The 21250-nt window shown below is 42.5% G+C and overlaps 1 protein-coding gene across 3 annotated transcripts in view; it reads left to right on the forward strand.

The window, feature by feature from the left end:
• Nucleotides 1-21250, forward strand: part of DCX (doublecortin) — a 171165-nt gene that overhangs the window by 133568 nt on the left and 16347 nt on the right. For all 3 annotated transcript variants that reach the window (XR_016312849.1, XM_089678260.1, XM_089678262.1), the window contains exon 6: nt 17256-17350. Coding sequence is in view for 2 of the 3 variants with exons in the window: in XM_089678260.1 (XP_089534386.1) it covers nt 17256-17350 (95 nt within the window). In the remaining variant the exon portion in view is untranslated. The remainder of the gene's footprint in view (nt 1-17255; nt 17351-21250) is intronic.

A 21250-nucleotide genomic window follows, 5' to 3' on the forward strand; every position in this document is an offset into this window, starting at 1 on the left:
AGCCATCTTCAGATTGGTCGTTGCTAACCAAACCTGATCTCCTGGATGTATGACCAATTCCCCCTTTCTCCTTTTATCGAATGCTCTTTTGTTATCCTCCTGGGCCTTTGTTACTGCTTCCTGTAGTAACTTGTTGTTGGATGGGAAAAAATTTACAGCATCCTGAGCTGCCAGCACTGAGTTTTCTAGAATCAGATCCGGAAGGAAAGTGGGATGGAACCCATAGTTGGTGTAAAATGGCAACTGCTTGGTGGCGGAATGGTTTGCATTATTATAGGGGAATTCTGCTAAGGGCAGGAGTGCCAACCAATCATCCTGAAGGAAAGAGGTATAGCACCTGAGGTACTGCTCCAACGTCTGATTGGTTCGCTCCGTCTGCCCATTTGTCTGCGGGTGGTATGCCGAGGAAAATGACAGCTTGATCTCCAGCATTTCGCACAGATTTCTCCAAAATTTCAACGTGAATTGAACTCCCCGATCTGATACTATGTTCCTAGGAACTCCATGGAGCCTTACTACTTCTTTGATGAAGAGCCGAGCGGTCTCGGGAGCAGAGGGTGTGTTCCTAAGCGGCAGAAAGTGATCCTTCTTGGATAATCGGTCAACCACCACAAATATTGTGGTGCGGTTTTGAGAAGGTGGCAGTTCCACAATAAAATCCATAGACACCATACTCCATGGTCTGTCGGGCACTGGTAAGGGTCGTAGTAGGCCCCAGGCTTTACTCTGTGTAGGCTTATTCCTGTTACAGATGGCACAGGTTTTGACATAAATTTCACAATCCTTGGCCATACTTGCCCACCAGAATGTGCGCTGGGTCAGTTCTAATGTTTTGCCTATTCCGAAGTGCCCTGCCAATGGATGGTCGTGACAGTAGCCCAAGATCAGGGTTCGAGCTTCTTCAGGAACCACAATCTGTTCCCCCTTCCATAGCAATCCTTCTTTGTTTTGCACCGAGACTCCGGATGGATTGGGGGCCCCCATAGATGCAGCTTGTAACCTGGACAGGAGCTCTGACCGTAATAGCAGGAAGTTACCCGCTGGCAGAATGGTATCAGGTTTAGGAATTTCCTTGGGGTCTTCAAACATTCGTGACAGGGCGTCGGGTTTTGTGTTCTTGGAGCCAGGCCGGTAGGTTATGTGGAAGGAGAACCTCGAGAAAAACAGTGCCCCTCTGGCTTGCCGTGGTCTAAGGCGCTTAGCCATTCTTAGGTACTCCAAATTCTTGTGGTCTGTGTAGACCAAGACTGGGTGCAGGGCTCCTTCCAATAAGTATCTCCACTCTTCTAGCGCGGCTTTAATTGCCAGGAGTTCCTGGTCCCCAATGTCGTAGTTCCTCTCCACCGGGGTGAGCTTCCTGGAGAAGAAGGCTACTGGATGCATGAGTTCTTTTACGCCTCTTCTTTGTGACAGGATAGCTCCCACTGCATTTTCGGATGCATCTACCTCCAGAATGTATGGCCGGGATGCATCCGGGTGACTTAAGATGGGAGCTGCCGTGAACAACTTTTTCAGGGTCTCGAAGGCCACCTGCACTTCTGGTGTCCAATGAAAGCATATTCCCAATTTAGTAAGTTGGGTGATAGGAGAGACCAGGCCTGAGAAATTCTTAATGAATTTTCTGTAAAAGTTTGCAAAGCCAATAAACCGCTGAACACCTCTTTTATCTGCGGGGACTGGCCATTCCAGAATTGCGGAGATTTTCTGGGGATCCATGGCAATTCCCGAGGTGGAGATGAAAAACTGTCTTGCTCGAAGCTGCATTTCTCCGCTTTGGCAAAAAGTCCATGCTGGCGAAGCTGTTCCAGCACGCTCCTGACGTGACCTTGATGTGCTTCGAAGGATGGGGAGAAAATTAGGATATCATCAAGATAGACTGCCACGAAGATATCCAGATAATCATTGAAGATGTAATTTACAAAGTGTTGAAAGGTGGCTAGGGCATTGCACAACCCGAATGGCATAACCAGGTACTCAAAGTGCCCAAATCGGGTGCGAAAGGCTGTCTTCCACTCATCCCCTTCACGGATACGGACCAAGTTATAGGCGCCCCTGAGATCCAGCTTTGTAAATATAGAAGCCGCCTTTAGTCTCTGGAATAATTCGGGGACTAAGGGGGGAGGGTAGCGATTCTTGACTGTAATTTTATTCTTGACTGTAATTTTATTCAATTCCCGGTAGTCCACACAGGGTCTCAGCGACTGATCTTTCTTTTCTACGAAAAAGATTCCGGCACCCGCGGCTGATGTGGACGGGCGGATAAATCCTTTTTTGAGGCTCTCCTCGATGTACTCTTTCAATGCTCCCAACTCCCGGTCCGATAGGGGGAAAATTCGGCCAAAAGGAATCTCTGAACCTGGAAGGAGATCAATTGGGCAATCATATGCCCGATGCGGGGGAAGGATGTCCGCTCCCTGTGGGCAAAAAAACATCAAGATACGAGTGGTAGGCCGAAGGCATAGTTTGGACTAATTCTTCATCCGTGGTCACACAGCACAGGGACTGAGTGGCTCCGGGTGTCTTGAGGCAACAGTGTTCCTGACAATAAGGAGACATAAACTGAATTGCGCCTGTTTTCCAGTCAATGTGAGGGTTATGGGCTCGTAGCCAAGGAAGTCCCAGGATCGCTGGAAACAGGGGAGACGCGATGCCGTCCAAGCGGAGGAACTCCTGATGGTGTCCAGCTATCGTAGAGTGGATCGGAGGGGTCTCTTGATCTACCAACCCGGACTTTATCCAAGATCGGTCCGCCAAAAAGATATTCAAGCCCCGCTCTTTGGTTTGCAACGGAATCTTCTGATGAGCTGCAAAGCCAAGGTCGATAAAGCTTGACAGGCTCCCGAATCAATAATGGCCGTCACTGGTACGATTCTTTCGGGGAGCTGGAAAGAAATAGGCACAGCCAGGTGAGTTGCGTTGTTTAGGCAGGTAGGAGACACAGCAGAAGCAACTGATGTACACTTACTCATCTTCTCAGGACAAGAGCGGACTATATGGCCAGCTGCTCCGCAATATAGACATAAGTTATTCAGTCGGCGCCTCTGGCATTCTTCAAAAGTCAGAGAGGGCCGCATCAATCCGATCTGCATCGGTTCAGGCCCATCAGCCACTTCCTTACCTCGATTCCCAATTGGGGGAGTAGATTGGAGTAGATTGGAGTGGAACCCGGGGCAACACCCATGTTGGCCTGGAACTCGGATTGGCCCATTCCCGCAGCCTGTGGTTGATTTGAATGGCCACGCAAATCAAATCCTCCAATGTGTCGGGTATGCCAACGCTGGCCAGCTCATCCTTAAGTGGGTCGGACAGGCCCAAACAAAATTGATGACGCAGAGCTGCATCATTCCACTGTATGTCTCCACTCCAGTGCCTGAATAATCTTCCGCTGCCTGGCTGCCTTGTTGCAGGGTATGCAGAGTCGCCTCGGCCGAAGCGGCTCGTTGCGGGTCGTCATAAAGTTGTGCCATCGCTTTGAAAAATGACGACACAGAGTCTAAATGTGAATGATGATCCTCCATCAAACAATGGGCCCAGCCTTGAGGTTCCCACTGCAACAGAGATATAATGAACCCCACTTTTACAGATTCAGAGGAAAAGGTTCGGGGTTGGAGGTCAAAATATAGCAGGCAGGAGTTCTGGAAGGCCCGATCCCCATTAAAACGCTCAGGCGTTGGTACCTGAAGTTCCGGTGGAAGAATGGTGAACACGGCTCTGGCGGAGGGTTCTGCGGAGTCTTGGGCCGGGCGTGGCTGTTGGTGCAGTTAGGGTCTGGATACATCCCTCTAGATGCGTGTACCCCTCTTGAAGTGTTTTCACCACCTATGTAAGTGCCGCCAGGTGTTGGCATATGTCGTCCAGAGGTGAGGGGCCTCTTCCTGGCTCAGTCATGGCCTTATAGTTCTGTCAGGAGCCGACTGGCGGTAGCCGGTAGCGACCCACTGGCCGGAGTCCCTCAGGGCGCGGAGTCTAAGCCTCAGTCTGCTGGTTCACCAGAGCCCCTGATGGTGAGGATGGACTTGAAGCAGGTTGCGACCCCCAAGTAACACCAGCTGTGGTAAAGGCAGCCTCCAATGGCGTAGAGAAGGTAAGAGCCAGATGTGAAGAGGTATAACATAGTCAGACAGGCCGGGTTGGTAACAGCGGAGCAGACAGTACAGAGTGGCAGGCAAAGAATAAACAGGTCACAGGCCGGGTTCAGCAACAGGAGATCAGGATCAGGCAGAGAATAGTCAGGATGAGCCAAAGGTCAGAGTAGGAGAGGACAACAGTATCAGGATCAGGCTGGGTCGGCAACAAGGCAGTCAGGAGTACAGAGCAATCAGTAACACAGGAACAAGACCATAAGGCAATTTGGAGATGCACAGGGCTGGTTTAAATAGGGCGCCCTGTGCTCTCATTGGTGCCACGCACGCGTCCACAATCGTGAGTGCGCATGCACGGCCGCCGCCGCGATCTCCCAAGTCCTAGTGCTTGCCGGCTAGTGCGCATCGGCGATCTGCGCATGCGCGTACCCGCGAGCAGCTGATATCCCTGACAGTATCTTTGTAATCTGAACAAGCAGTAGAGTACCTTGCAACCTCATTCATCTATGTCCCTATAAGCATTTTGGAGAATTCAATTTAATTTTTAAAGTTCACAACATAGACATTTAAATCTTATTTATTTTATATATTTTTTTAATGGAGAGCAGATCCTGGCATTCTGCTAGCTTTTGAATGTAACTATTCACCGGGTGTTTTTAAGTTGTAGACTCTTTGTTACAATCTTTGCCTTGATCTTTGATGTTCTCTGAGAATTAAAGTGATATTGAAGTGGTATTAAACCCAAAACTAAAAATGTAATGCATTGCAGCTTACCAATCATTAGATGAGGTTGCTACTATATTTTATTTTTAGAATTTTTTTCCTCTGTTTTCATTTGATGATCTGGCCAGTAACACCTCCTCAGTCCAGGGGAGGGGAGATTTTTTGTTAACTATCCCTATAGAATTTTTATAGGCACTGGAGATATTAGGTCCTACATTTCTTATTAGCTCATTGGTTATTAAGTCACATATTTCTGCTATCATTTGGATGTGTTCATTGACTTTCTACTGTCCCTTGGAAGAATGTTCTACAGGGCTGTATAGTAAGAACTTCACTATATTTCAACTGACAACAGTAAATATTGCATTATGTGATTGGATGATGATTTTTTTAGTGTGTCGTATGAATTATATGATGAAACACTGTCATTTTTTTTGTAGCTGAAATTTTTGTGTCCTAATACTGAGACATATTTTTTATCACTTGAGTTTAGTCTAGACCAATAAAATATCACTCTGAATGATATCCATCCACTTGTGGTTAGAAAAGTGCTGTTTTACAGGACCACATAAATGAGTTGTACTGAAACATTTTACTTGTGAAATTCCTAATTAAAATTAATTATGCATGATGTTTATTAATTATTAATAAGACTGCCATATGTCCTACAGCCTAGAGCTTACCATTTCCTTCCTTTCTTTGACCTATCTATGTCATTAAAAGAAAAAAAATAGAAAAACAATAGGTATAATGTGTATTAAAGAAATAAACATGTATAATGCTAGGATTAAAGACTTGTTCCCCTCAGAAAGGGCAAATCAGTGTCTGCTATGGTTTGGTTTTGAGAATGGAATTGTTCACTATTAGGGTTAGTACTGAGAGGACCACTATAGTGAAAAATATTGTATTTCAGTAAGCATACTGTATATGGTTAATACCTGTAATACCTGAATCAGTATATGAATTCCTTTTTTTAAGTTCATTTATGACATGTCCACAGGGTGACAACTTTGCTGTGCAATTTAACTGCAGGACTAATAACATAGTCACTCTGTTAAAGGAAGTGGAAAAATAGCAGATGTCCTATTACTGCAGGGGATACAGAAGTGCAAAAACTGCTGTGGTAATGCTAGTTTAACAGAGATTATGTTAGTAGAGCGGTTAAGCAGATACTTGGAAAGAAGTGGAGGTTGAAATTCCAAATCAACAGGGAGCACTTGGGGTGTTTTCAGCGGTCCCCAGATTGGTCTAGGAATGATGACAGGACCACAGCACTAGATAAAACCTGGTCAATTTTTATTGTACGTAAAGAAAGGGTCAACACATCTGAGGAGCTCAGACTCCCCCCCACTTTGTCTGGGCTCAAAATCCCAACAATAATAGGAGATAAAACTGGACAAGAAATACTGAAAATCAAAGTATAAGATTTGTAGCTGTAACCAGTTGTCTGAACAGCGACCAATTACAGTATAAAATCTCATGCTTTTATTTGCATTGTTTCTTGTTCAATGGCAATGCTAGTGACAAACTACAAATCAAAGTATAAGATTTATAGCTGTAAGCAGTTGTCTGAACAGCGACCAATTACAGTATAAAATCTCATGCTTTTATTTGCATTGTTTCTTGTCCAATGGCAATGCTAGTGACAAACTACAGTATATTAGTATACAGTATTTATAAAGTGCCAATAGTTCGCTCAGCGCTGTACATTACAAAGGGGGACAGAACATGTGACAGAGCAATACCAATACAATGCAAAACATGAGGGGATTGAGGGCCCTGCTCTTTCGAGCTTACAACCTAGGAGGGAGGGGATAGTGGTACAGGAGGAAATAGCTGTGGGGGATGGAGTGGTAGGAAGAGTGGAGGAGGTCGGCAAGTTAGCAGGGGGTGGGGTAGGCTTCCCTGAAGAGATGGGTTTTCAGGGTGCGCCTAAAGGAGAGGAGAGTAGGTGATAATCTGATGGGTTGGGGCAGGGAGTTCCAGAGGATGGGTGACACCCTGGAGAAGTCCTGGAGGCGGGCATGGGAGGAGGAGACCAGGGAACTAGAGAGAAGGAGGTCTTGTGAGGAGCGGAGTGTGCATGCTGGGCGGTACTTTGATATTAGGTCAGTGATGTAGTTCGGGGCATTATGGTGGACAGCTTTGTACGTCAGTGTTAGGATTTTGAATTTGATCTGTTGCGCAATCGGAAGCCAGTGGAGGGATTGGCAGAGGAGCAGTTGGAAAGGTAAATGAGTCTGGCAGCCGTATTCAGGATCGACTGAAGCGGGCATAGCCAGCAGCGAGGCAGGCCAGTGAGGAGGGAGTTGCAGTAGTCGAGTTGTGATATGATGAGGGAGTGGATGAGGTGTTTAGTGTTTTCTGGGGTTAGGAATGTGCGTATTTTGGCGATGTTGCGGAGGTGGAGTCTGTATGAGTTTGTTAAAGATTGGACTTGGGGCTGGAAGGATAGGTTGGAGTCCAGAATGACACCAAGTACTCTGGCCTGCGGGGCGGGTTTAATGGTGACGTTGTTGGATGTGATGGAGAAGTCAATGGGGGTGGTGTCCGGGCTGGGGGGAAGACAAGAAACTCGGTTTTGGAGAGGTTCAGTTTAAGGAAGTGGAGCGACATCCAGTCTGATATGTCGCTCAGTAGGTGTGTGATTCGGGAAGGGACCGAGGGGGTGAGGTGGGGGGTTGAGAGATAGATTTGTGTGTCATCGGCATAGAGGTGGTAGTTGAAGCCGTGAGAGTGTATGAGTTGGCCAAGGGAGGAGGTGTAGATGGAGAAGAGAAGGGGCCCAAGGACAGAGCCTTGAGGGACCCCAACGGAGAGGGGGAGTGAGGGGGAGGTGGTAGCATTATAGGTAACGCTGAAGGAGCGTTGTGACAGGTAGGATGAGAGCCAGAAGGTATATATATATATATAGAGAGAGAGAGAGATAGTGACAGTGTTAGGCCTAGCCACAGTGAGAGTATATGGAAAACTGAAACAGGGTTTTCACTAATGTAGGGGGGCTTTGTAATCCCAGATCAGGGCCTGGAGCTTGAAGGCTTCAAAGTTTCTTGGGTGGGGTGAAGCCTTTTATCCTGTGTCCAGGTCTTATTAGAGACCTGCAGGCTTTGTAAGGTTACAGGTGTGTACACTCATTATAAGCCAGGCCTGGCCATATCTCAGCACTCCAGCTAACAAAGGAAGTATGCTTCTGTTTAAAGACAGGTGTGTGATCCTGTTAGGAGACAGAGGTGCTCTACTCAAGAGACAGCACTCCATGTTGGAGATTTCATATCTGTTGAACTGAGAGAGTTGAGGCAGCTACACGAGTCTGGGAACCTCAGAAAGTCTGGGAGACTGAGAAAGCTGGGACAACTAAGTGAGTCCAAGGGACTGAGGAAATCTATAAGTTTCAGAGGAGTGAGAGCCCGGGGTGTCAGGGGAACCCCTACTGAAAAGTCAGGAGTGGACCTGTAAAACAGGAAGCTGTGACTGCAGCCATGAAAGCCTAGAGAGCCAGGAGAAGCTGGGTGAGATGGTCTGAGGGGCCGGTGACAAGAGCAGTGGTGCTGTTGAAGATAGAGTCAGGTGGCTTGGTGCTTTTTTGGTTCTGCTGTGTAAAACTGCAATCCCTGCAAGGGCAAGTTTTATGAACGTTTAATTTTTGTTTAAATAAAAGAAAGCTGGCAAGCCCTAAAAGATCTAAAACAATGCTTGTGCTGGCATGGTCTCATTTATAAAATGTTTCTACCACTTAGCTAACAATCCCATATATACAGTATATAGATATTTAAAGCCAAACATTTGCATGTGTGTGTGTGTGCACAGTGTATAGGAGTTAAACATTTTGTTAATTTTTTTTTTCCTGAGCATATTGGGGAGATCAGTGACAACATAACAAGAGTGGGAGTGGCAATTGTCCCAGAGACAGAAAGACACACACAGCAATAAAAACATTGTCCAATATTTTAACTCATCACTACTTTATGTAAAGCATTTTTAATGGTGTCCCCCATTGGATACATTTTTGCTTTGATTTCTGTCCTGACAGGATGGGAGGTGAAATCTCCATACAAGAGATACAGACAGCAATGAAAAACAGACAGAAGCTCTAACCCTTCCTTACTCTATACAAATAGAAATAAAATGCTTTGGATGAAGTTGGGCTTTAATATGGAACTTGTCAAAGTAGCTCCAAAGATTTGAGGGCTTAATTAATTCTCTATATAGGGAGGCAATTATAAGAAATGGTAGGGAACCGCAGGGGTAAATTTGCTAAAGGCAAACAGGCTGAGCATTTTGCAAGTGCAGTTTGCTCCAAAGCTTAAAGGGGAGCTATACTCACCTCCGATCCCACAATGCACTGTCCCCAAGCTCCCCACCTGGTTGCTGATATTCTCCAGTGGCTGGCTTCTGGGTTCTGAACGCTGGCTGCTGTCATTGACCAGGCGGAGATGACATCACTCCTATGCATGTGCGGGAGTTCCATCAAATTCGGCATTGTCAAATTTGTACAGTGAGCTGCGCCTGTGCTGTTCACTGTACAGGGGTGGACAGGCAGGTAGATAGCTTTAATGCAAAAATGACAAAGCATGTGTCTTCTGCATTAAAAATCCTGCCTATTTACCCATTTTTAATTTTATATTCCAATCTTTTTATTGAAAAGAACAGATGTACAATCATGAATTACAAAATGATGAGAGGCATAGAATTCTCAGGTCATCATTCACATGTAGTCATAGGTAATGATGGGCCAAATACCCCCCTGTTCGGTTCACTGTTGAACATTCGAACATACCGAAAGTTCGACCGTGAACTTCGAGCAGGAACAATTTACTGATGGTATCTGACTGCATCTGAGTATGCGTTAAGATACCACTCAGCTACTAAAATACCTCATGAATTATATTATTAAGTCATGCGGTATTTTAGTAGTGAAACACTCTTTAATTTTTCAGCTCTCAGCAGGCTTCCTCGCTGACAGCTTCATGTCAAAAGAATTGTTGGCATTCACAATTACAAAAAGAAAAGAAAAATGGCATGGGGTCCCCCCTCCCATCCATGCCAAGCCCTTCAAGTCTGGTATGGATTTTGAGGAGAACCCCCACACCAATATGTTTTTAAAAATGGTGTGGGGGTCCCCCCCAAAATCCATACCAGACCCTTATCCGAGCCTGCAGCCCAGCAGGTCAGGAAAGTGGAGGGGTGAGTGAGCGCCACCCTCCTGAACTATACCAGGCCACACGCCCTTAAGATGGGGGGTGCTTTGGGGAGGGAGCCCCCCAAAGCACTTTGTCCCCATGTTGATGGGAACTAGGGCCTCTTCCCCACAGCCTTGGCTGGTGGTTGAGGGGGTCTGCAGGTGGGGGGGCTTATCGGAATCTGGAAGACCCCTTTAACAAGGGAACCCACAGATCCCACCCCCCTCATGTGAATGAGTATGAAGATCATAGTACCTGTTGCCTGTGATCTCACATTCTGTCCATGGAACGCACGCGATCAGCAGTGCTCTGAGATTGTCTTGGTTTGCCCAGCAGGTTTTAGCTTATTGCTGTATATTTTTATAATAAAGGCAGTATTATACTATGAGGGCATCCTCTCTCCTTTCAGTCCCCATGAGTCTACAGGACATCCATTGTTAAAAACATGGCTGAATGGAAAGACTGACAAGCAGCAGGATATCAGAAGGAAAGACACATCCACAACCAGATAAAGCATTTTTTATTCCATTGTGAAAGCAAGGGGTCCATTAAATCTGGTTGGTGTGGTCGCTAAGGGGGTCACTATAAAAAGAGCACTTCTCACATTATTATGTGGTTTGAGCTGGGTGTACTTTGAGAAGAACAAGCAAGCAATTTATGAACTGAAGAAATTTGAAGGTTCATTTGGACATTTGGATGGGCAGTAATAGATGTAATTAATTTTAGTCATTTACACTGTTGAGTGCTGTATTTAATATTCTGTTTAGTACCAGTGTAACACACTTGAACAGCTCACCAGTTATTATTTTTCAGTTTTTGTTGGTGTAGCACTATAGCAAAGTGCATATTTTGGTTATATTAAGATAAAATTTAGAACTGAGTAATCAATGTGGACAACAAATAGCTATTGAAATAAGTCCTTTTTTGCATTTGGACAAGGATAAGTCAAATGCATGCTCTCTTTGCCGGCTAATGTGATTTCTCCTCCAGGATTTGCACTTCCTTACACAGGATATCAGATAGCTAAGTAAATAAATACTTATTTTACAGGTGGGTTTTTTTGCAAAAATGGCCCTGTGATGACATTGTTGTTTTAATGGTTAGCCCCTTCAACCCATGTATACTCACAAAGTTCACCCTCTCCCCACTCCCTCCCGTGTCACAACTACCACAAAATACCCATTGTTTCCAGTTAGAAGGGAAAATGTGACCTCCTCCCATGATGCCGTTCTTGGGCCTAGCAGCCATTGTCATATGCAAGGAACACTTTCCCTTGATGAAGGGGGTGATATGTTCAAGCTCCAACGTCACCTGAACTGAAGCTTACAAATGGTATTTTGTGACAGCTGTGATAAAGCATGGAGTATTAGGGAGTACTGGGGAAGTAAGTATACATGGATCAGGGGGGTAGGCCCTGACTCCACTTTGCCCATTCAGAGCCCTTTGAAGAAAATCTTCTCAAAGCTCATTTTAAACTTTGCAAATGGTTTGTAAAATCTTGCTGAATGCAATGCACTTAGACAAGACAAAGCCCATGTGTACAATGCCAAAAGTTTATAACAAGAATGACATTTTGTCTCCAAAAACATATCAGTTCTGGGGCATCTAACCATTACAGTCAATGTAGATTAATTTAGCAATTGACCCATAGTCCACAGACAGGTACTGAAGGTTACACAGATTTGAAAATCAAGATGTGCCATGTGCACATAACCTTTTCTTATGAATTGTTTTCTTTTACTAGTTTATCTCTAACACAATATAAGAACTATTTTCACAAAGATGCAACTTTTTCGTTCAAGTGATGTTCTCTGGCAGGGGACGCAACCACAGTAAGGACTTCATTTTGTCACTAGAAGAAATGCAGGGTGATGGTATTATAATAGTTACAAATTAATCTAAGAAACAAGACAATCTAATCAGCAAGGCATGTTTTCCGGGCTTTAATTTCATGCTTGCTTAATGGAGGGGTTGGAGTAAGAAGATAAAAGCATTTTCATGAGGCTGGAAGCAATTATCCAGCAGAGATACACTATGCCAATCAGGTCCAAATTTGCATCTGCATCCCAGTAGACTTTAAAGATGGCTGTCTTAGGGAGGGCACATGTTATTCTTCAGGGGCTGGAGATGTATACAGTCCAAAACCTAAGAATGATATCATCAGCACACTAATGGATTAATTACATATGTGGATTATATATATATTAATAATAAAAATAATAATAATAAATATATGTAAAAGGCATCCTGAAATAATGAGCTTAGTGTATCAGAAATAATGGTTGTTATTTATGTTACCCATATTTATGCTGTCCCTTGACTTCTCATGAATTGGAATGGCGATATATTGATCAAAATTCATCCAGTTAGGTAGGAACTAGATCCATGTATGGCCTAGCTTAAAGATGTCTGGAAATATTAAATATGATTTATATATGTACAATATTTCACGTTTACTAAGTCTAAAATGAATAACACACTATTTTATAAGGTAATTTTTAGCTCTAAGTTCAATAAATAAAGAAAATATATACAAACACAGTACTTATTCCTTTTAACCCCGTCACGCCTAAGGGTAAAACAAATCCTAATGCCTAAGCACAATTTTACAACTTTGACATGTATTAGTAAATCTTTACATATCATCACAACTACTTTGTACATCCAGGTGAATTATACCTTGTTTTTTTTCAGGACAAATTGGGCTTTCATTTGGTGGTGAATGGTAATGGATATCTCCTGATTTTTTTTTTATTATCAAACAAAAACTAGCCCAAAATGGCAATAAAAATATTTTTTCTAATGTAGCTGTATATTTCTTGTTACTACCATAACCTGCCACCAAAGAACAACCCCAAATAAATTCTACTGCTCCTGACGATTGCAGTGATGCCACATATGTGTATATTATTTGTTGTTTGTACCCGTACTACAGCCCAAAAACAATACTGCTCATTTTGCTATATTTTTTGTGCTAAAACACACTGGCATTGACACTAACTGACATTTATACTAACTTAAAAAAAAAATCCTGCCCAAAATATAATGACCCTGATCTTGACCTTTGACCCTTTTGACCCAAACACTAACCCCGGCACTGCTCTAGATCAAACATTGATCTAGGTATTTGTTCTTTATTTTTTAATATTTCTTTATTCATTTTACACACTGCTGTTTTTTTCTCTCTGAAAGGAGAGAGAGAGAGAGAAAACACAGGGGTGGGCTTCATAGTGATTGATCACTGTAATAGCCAATCAGAGGTGGAATCGGGTGTTCCAGGTCCCGATTGTTAGTATGGGACCTGGGGCTCACAGTGAGACCCCAGTCTCTGTGTTGGGAGTACACCATGCAGCACACTCCTAGCACAAATGGAGATACGCAACTATGCGGCCCCACGGCATAAAACTCAGTGCAGTGAGGCCACATATTTGTGTGAGGTCAGCATCAAGGGCTTAAAGGAAAACAATACTCAGGATGTTGAGTAGAAAAAAGGAGGAACAAACAATGAAACCTGGGAAATACTCTGATTAAAGCCTCAGGAAAGAGAAAAGCTGTGAGCTATACTAAACAGTGCCGATTTAAAGCTGAACTCCAGGCATAAAAGATTTTCACTGAAATATGTCCCCCTACAGTCATGGCCAAAAATATTAGCACCCCTGCATTTCTGTCAGATAACGCACCACTTCGCCCAGAAAATTGTTGCAATTACAACTGCCTAGGTATTCTCATGTTTATTTCTTTTGTTGTATTGGTATAACACACAAAGTGGAGAAACAAAAAGCCAAATCTTATATATTCTCAAAATTCTAAGAAATAATTGCATTCCAAGTTTGTGATGGTCCTATAGTTTGTAATTAAACTCACCTGCATCAATTAACAGGTACTGACAATATAGAAATCATACCTGCAACCAGTTAAAATGGTGAAACATTGACGTTCTTTCTTTCTTTCTTTTTTACATTTTTGCAGCTGTCAGCAGTGTAAAATATTTCAGAATTTCCATGATTTTTGTAGAAAATCAACCCTTAATTCTATATGGAGGCAGCCAAGTTTTTTCATGCTAGTATGGTTTTATATATGTTATTTCCTAAAACGATTACTTCAGTGGAAAAATAAATAATTATTGGTTATGGGTTAAAGAAAGAGAATTTCATTTAGCCATGGTTGTCAGTTCCTAGTGTTGTCTTCATTTTGCAGACGTTGCCTATATAACACACATGGACCTCATACATTAAACTGTCTCTGTCCCCAATCATTCATATTCCCTACCTCATTTTATTTTTCTTGAAGAAAAGATGTCCATTGATGGTTGCTATATGCAGCAAGGGCAGTTCTTTCAGGCACTTTCAGACTTTTTAGATCATAGTTGCCAGGTGACTGGAGGAAGAATTTATCAACCAATCATATTCTCCCATTCATCATTCATAACCATAGTTGCTGGATTTCAGACAGACCAGTCGGTGATCATTTACTGTCTATGGGCACTTTTAGTTAAAATACTTTTAGTGTGTCTCATTATGCTTCTTATAACTTCACCATATGTTTTTGATTTATTTTAGTCCAAGTTTCACACTGTGATCTTTTGCTTTTTACTTAAATGTCAGCAGCTGTCCACACAATTCTGGAGGCATTGTGAGTTTAGTAGAAAGGTAGAAATAGTATATTCCCTCTGTCGTCTATAGCTTTCTTCTTGTCTAGTTCACTACATGTCAAGACCACGACTACGTTGCCAAAGTCTGGCCTCCAGCAGACCTGAGCATGAATAGTTCAGACTGTAAATACCAAAGAGGGCAATATATTTAGATGTTGTTTTGAGACATGGCATACTGTAAAGGACAAAATATTTCTTCATATAATATACAGATATACAGTATACAAACTGTATATAAACTGTAAATATATATATATATATATATATATATTGTATACACACAGAATATCAACATCTGAAACATTTGCCGTGGCTGGGGTGAGGTTCTCTGAATGGGTTTTCAAGGTAGGAAATAAAATATCTTTGTGATCCAGAGGCACTCAAGGACTGCAAAAACTGGAGCTACAGAAAGTGCCTGCGTTGTTTGTAGACCATTCAGCTTCCAGCTCTGGTTGTTATGAGTGCATTTTGAGCACCCGTATGGTCACGATGGGCAGAATCTCAAAAAAATGTTTTTTCTTTTTTTCAGTTTTTTTTCCAGACACAAACTACCCATCCATAAAGGCTACTTGCACGTAGGCAGGTAGCAGACCTAGGTTGTGCATTACACATTGGGAGCTAAAATGGTATGAACTCACAAAAGTATAAAGCCAGCCATACATGGGTCGAATTCCAAAAGAATTTTCTTTTGAATTTCACACCATTAGTGGGCCACAGCAATGGCCAATTTTCCTGTGACCATCGAATTTGAGTAGTCGAGCATGTTGGAAATTTTGTAAAAAACAAATGAATATCTAATCAATGATGGGAGAATCATGCCAGAAATGTAATCAAAAAAGAAATGAGCATGAGCTGTGACCTGGAAACAAGAGAAAATTCTTGGCCACGAAAATTCTTTTCTATATTGAATTTCGAAATCAAAGGTGGCACCATCGGATTACAAAATGCATAAAATTTCTGATTTTCTAAAGAAAATTATTTCGGAATTCGACCCATGTATGGCCTGCAATAGAGATATAGAAAAAACAAGTGTAGACTTGCCAGTTAATTGTAAAGATCCTTTATTTACAACAGGGGTGCTCAACCTGTGGTCCTCAGGCTACATGTGGCCCTCTACCCCAAACTGAATATAGGAGTCTTGGTGCACTTTCAGAAAGTGCATCATATCCTCAAGAAATAATAGAAGTCTATGGCAAAGCTCAACTAATCCGCAGGAAAGCTACAGGTGCACTGCACCCATGATTCGGATAAATGGCAGCGCATCACTGTGAAAGCAGCCTTATAGGGGGCTCAAGCGCTCATTTACCTTTGTGGTTTGTGTTCTGGTAAGACCCCATAGTTGAGATGTGTTTTTACTACACCCCCCCTCCCCCACAACCACTGGTGTAGTGTAAGGGGTCACAATGGCGACCCCAATCCATGGTCAAGGTGGCCTCCCTGTCACAGTGTGGTTTATTTACTAAAGCTGGAGAGTGTAAAATCAGGTTCACGTCTGCATAGAAACCAATCAGCTTCCAGGTTTTTTTGCCAAAGTTTAATTTAACAAGCTGAGGTTAGAAGCTGATTGGTTTCTATGCAGAAGTGATCCTGATTTTGCACTTTCCAGCTAGTAAATAAACCCCATTCTGTTTTATACTTGGACAGAAGGGACGGTGGGGGTGGCATATACAAGAACCATTTCTCTCCATTTTCCTTGTGCAACTGCTGAAGGCTGGCTTCTCCTTTTTTCCATCCTGCCGGCATTCAGTGAATGCAGAAGAAAAATTTTCATTATGCTATTCAAAAATAAAAAATTAAAACTTCTGAACCATTTCATTGTGGCCTGTGACTGGTTACAAGATCACTTAAATGACCCTTGAGCACTCCTGATTTACAAGATAAAATCATTATGGTCCGATAGCTACCATACATGCATTACAAAACGAAGGTTGGAGAACAAAAACGTTCCTATGACCACTACTGCTTAAATGGGAGCATAACATATTTCACCTCTAATAAGCCCTACTCTTCTAATTATGGCTGTTTTTATAACACAGAAACAGGTGATATAGCACACATTCAGGATGAAGCTTTGAACGCAGAAAAATGATAACTGATCATCTTACCCTGGAGATTTCAAGAACCTTGCCTAATGAAAGGGAATGTTTTGTTTTATCATGCAATCAGATAATCATTAATGCTCGATGCACCTAATGTCACTACAGTGCCATTTTATTACCCTTCAGAGATGACAGGGGATCACTTTGTTGGCAATACAACATAAACATTCAGTGTTTTAACTAAAGTTTTCTTAGTAGTCACAGAACACATTATTAAAGACCACCACTGCAAAATTCCCGGCTATATACACTGAATATGCCCCGATCCGTCATCTGGCATATGTATGGCTTGATACATATTGCATATTCTTCAAAATGAAATTAATGGTACCACAAAAACATGTTCAACAGGCTCTGCCCTCCTTATAACAAATTGTTACAAATAATTTTCAAACTGGACAGTTTATTGGCTTGTTGCATAGTCACTGAAATGTGATTGTATATGCACATTTAATTTGTTCTATAATGCTATTTATTCTTTAGAGTATTTAAAATGTTATATTTTTCTATTCTCTGGCAGCTAATGGAACATCAAGCAGTCAACTGTCTACCCCTAAATCCAAGCAGTCTCCTATCTCCACCCCAACCAGTCCTGGAAGTCTCCGTAAGCACAAGGTATTATGTTTCTTCTCCTACCTAATCGTTATTTTTAGAATTTTAATAATTAATAACTTGGTGTTCTCTACCCAGCAAATGTGATTTTTTTTTTCTGAGTAAGTGAACAATATCCCTACCAATGGTATTCTTGTACATTACCCACTTGCCCTCTTAAGGATTTACCCCCCTTCCTGACCAGGCCATTTTTTGTGTTACGGCGCTGCATTACTTTAACTGACAATTGCACGGTCATGCAATGCTGCACCCAAATTAAATTTACGTCCTTTTTTCCCACAAATTGAGCTTTCTTTCAGTGGTATTTGATCGCTTGTGTGACAATTTTGAGAAAAAAAACATAATTTTTGACCTTTTGCTATTAAACATGTCCAGTAAAAAAATGTTAAAAAATCAAATTTCGTCATAAATTAAGGACAAAATGTATGTCTTTGCTAGAAAAAAATCCCAATACGTGTAAATTAAATGGTTTATGTGAAAGTTTTAGCATTTACAAATGGCGGTATAGATACTGGAAATTTTTTTTTTACTAGTAACGACAGCGATCAGCGACTTATAGTGGGACTGCGGCGGGCATTCTGACACTGGGGGAAACTGATTTGGTGTCACTGACATTCCCAGTGACACCAATACAGTGATCAGTGCTAAAAAAAAAGCACTGACTCTGTACTAAGGGCACTGGGCAGGAAGGGGTTAACATGAGGGGCGATCAAAGGGTTAACTGTGTGTTGTGTGCTGTTTTACTTGTGTCTGTGCTTAACTGTAATCACACTGCTTTGGATGGCTGCCATCCAAAGCAGTGTGCAATAGCTGACAGGGAGGAGAACTGTATTGTTTACATACAGTTCTCCTCTCCGTCGGAGATGCTCAGCAATCACTGAGTGATGGCGAGTAATCACAGGCCGGGACCCGGGGATTGATAGCCACAAATGGTGGCACGGGTAGGGCGTGCGTGTGCCTTGCATGCACCCCCTACCCGGAAATGCGAAATCCCGTATACATACGTGATTTTGTGCACCCGTGCCACCCTGTAGCAGTATATCTGCTATAGGAAGGTTAGGAAGCGGTTGAATGCAAAAGATCTACTCAAAGCAAGGGATGGTCAGCAAGCAGCCGAAAATTCACTGGAGCGGACTCTGCCAGTGGGTCTGTCTGCTCAATGGAGGATCTTTTCATTGTTCCCCACTGAACAGGTGGATGACAGGTCTGTGTCCACTCCACTTATGAAGAGCAAACATGGACACAGAGCCTGCTTATCTCTATGGGCAGTTGGATGTAAATGGACCACCTTTCAAATTTATATCTGACTGTCATCCGATCCACTAGACGAATGGGGAACAGATGTCTGTTTACATCCACCACTCCATAGACAGATGTTCATTAACATCCGCTGCTCCATAGAGGCAATAAATGGTCCAACTGGGTCTGCCTGAAAAAAACAGACGGACCCAACCGGTTTGCCCATGTGAAAGGGACCTTTATCCATCAAGAGTTATATGGTCACAGTAGAATTAAGAAAGCAGTTCTGACATATAAAGCTCACATTTCTGCTTGAAATTATGACCTGGTAGCGATGATGAAATTGAGTGAAGCTTTAGGGGTTAAAGTTGAATTCAAGACTGATGTAAAAGACAAAAAATTAATAGTTTTTAACATGCTCTCTCCCTCATCCTGACACCTATGCCAGCTGCAGAGGAGAGAAGTACTCAACAATGTCTGGTAAAGCCTAGAATGGTGACATCACCCATAGGCTCCTATGGCCCATTCCTTGTTAGCACTCCCTCCTATCTTCTGCAGCCACCACTGATTGACACAGGGGAGCCGGATCATGAGACCAAACCGGAGCAGGCTGAAAATAGGTAAGTATATACATCTTTCTTCCACAGAATAGGCAGCATAGGTGTTAGGAGGAGGAAGGGAACTGTTTTAAGACTAGTTAGGTTTATCCTGGATTTCTACTTTTATATGTATTTCATTTGTATATATAGCTAGTTGCCTGAAGTTCAGGTATACACACAAAATATGCAAAGGCTGCATGAAATGTAGTCTTAACCCTCTTATAGACAAAACCCCTGTGATGGCTGCAGAAGATAGCAGGTATAACTAACTACATCCCTAAATATATTTACACATTATAATTTAAATGTGTCCAGAAAGAAAAAACTGTTTAACCGCATGCCGCCCAGCCACTGTACATATACGGCGGCAGGGCGGCACTCGCAGGCAAAACCACGTTTTAAAACGTGTGTTTTGTGAACAAATAGGGGGTGTGCACGAGGCGCGCCGCCGCCCTATTTGTCCTGCAGATGTCAGTCGCCGGGTCACAGCCGGTTCTTAGGGGCTATGTCCCGGCGATCGGCGGCAAACAGTGACAGACAGCACAGCTGCAGTAGCTGTGCTGTTTGTCACTTCCCTGTCAGCTCGAGGATGAGCTGATCGAGAAAGAACAGTTTTTCTTTCTCGATCAGCCTTGTCCCGCCCAGTACACACCCCCGCCCCCTAGTAAAATACTCCCCTCACTCATATAACCCTTCCCTGCAAAATAAAGTTAACCCCTTCCTCCCCATTGCCATTAGAACAGTGTCTGTTTTTTTTTTACTGATCACTGTATTAGTGTTTTTGGGGATGTCAGTGACCCCAAGTCAGTACCCCCCCAATGTCAGAATGTCCGCCGCAGTCCCGCAGTCCCGCCATAAGTCGCTGGTCACTGCCATAAGTCCCTGATCGCCGCCATAATTCGCTGATCGCCGCCATTATTAGTATAAAAAAAAACTAAAAATCCCAGTAACTTTTCTGCCATTTGTAAATGCTATAACTTTCACGTAAACCAATTAATTTACACGTATTGGGGTTTTTTTTTAGCAAAGACATGTCGCAGAATGCATTTTGGCAGAAATTTATGACTAAATTTGATTTTTTTTTTACTGGACATGTTTTATAGCAAAAAGTCCAAAATATTGTTTTTTGTTCCTCAAAATTGTCAGCCTTTTTTTTTTATAGCGCAAAAAATAAAAACCGCACAGGCGATCAAATACCACCGAAAGAAAGCTCAATTTGTGGGGAAAAAAAGGATGTAAATTTCATTTATGTACCATAATGCATGACCGCGCAATTGTCCGTTAAACTAGCGCAGTGCTGTATAGCAGAAAAATGGCGTAAATTGCAGTATTTATACCATAGTTTGTAGACGCTATAACTTCCACACAAAGCAATCAGTATACACTTATTGGGATTTTTTATACCAAAAACATGTAGCAGAATACATTTTGGCCTAAATTTATAACCAACTTTGAGTTTACTATATATTTTTTATAGCTGAAAATAAAAAATATTGTTTTTCTTCAAAATGTTTGGCCTCTTTTTGTTTATAGCGTGAAAAATAAAAAGCGCACAGGTGATCAAATACCACCAAAAGAAAGCTCTATTTGTGTGAAAAAAAGGACGTAAATTTCGTTTGGGTGCAGCATTGCATGACCGCGCAATTATCAGTTGAATTAGTGCAGCGCCGAGCAGCAAAAAGAGGCCTGGTTATTAAGGGGGGTAAATGCTCAGAAGCTCAAGTGGTTAATGTGGTTGTGTATTTATTTGAAAATACAGTAATTAAAGTGGCAGTAAACTCCGCTTTTGAGCTTGTACCTACAGGTAATCCTATAATAAGGCTTACCTGTAGGTAGAGTGAATATCTCCTAAACTTGCAGCCATTGACGTCAAATACTGGAACATTATGCCATTGCCTTGCAGGTGATTTTGTTTGTTAATGAAAAGCAGCAGTTTACTACCGCTGTAAATACATTTTTATATACAAATAGCATAAGTACAAAAATCTGTCTTTATATCAGCACCATGTTATCACCTACCTAGGAGCACTTGAGAGAGGGAGGGAAAGCACTGACAGCAAATCTG

The sequence above is a fragment of the Staurois parvus genome, unplaced genomic scaffold, assembly GCF_062004578.1.
Source record: "Staurois parvus isolate SC_StPar_1 unplaced genomic scaffold, SC_StPar_1.0 ptg000202l, whole genome shotgun sequence".
Classification (NCBI taxonomy): Eukaryota; Metazoa; Chordata; class Amphibia; order Anura; family Ranidae; genus Staurois; species Staurois parvus.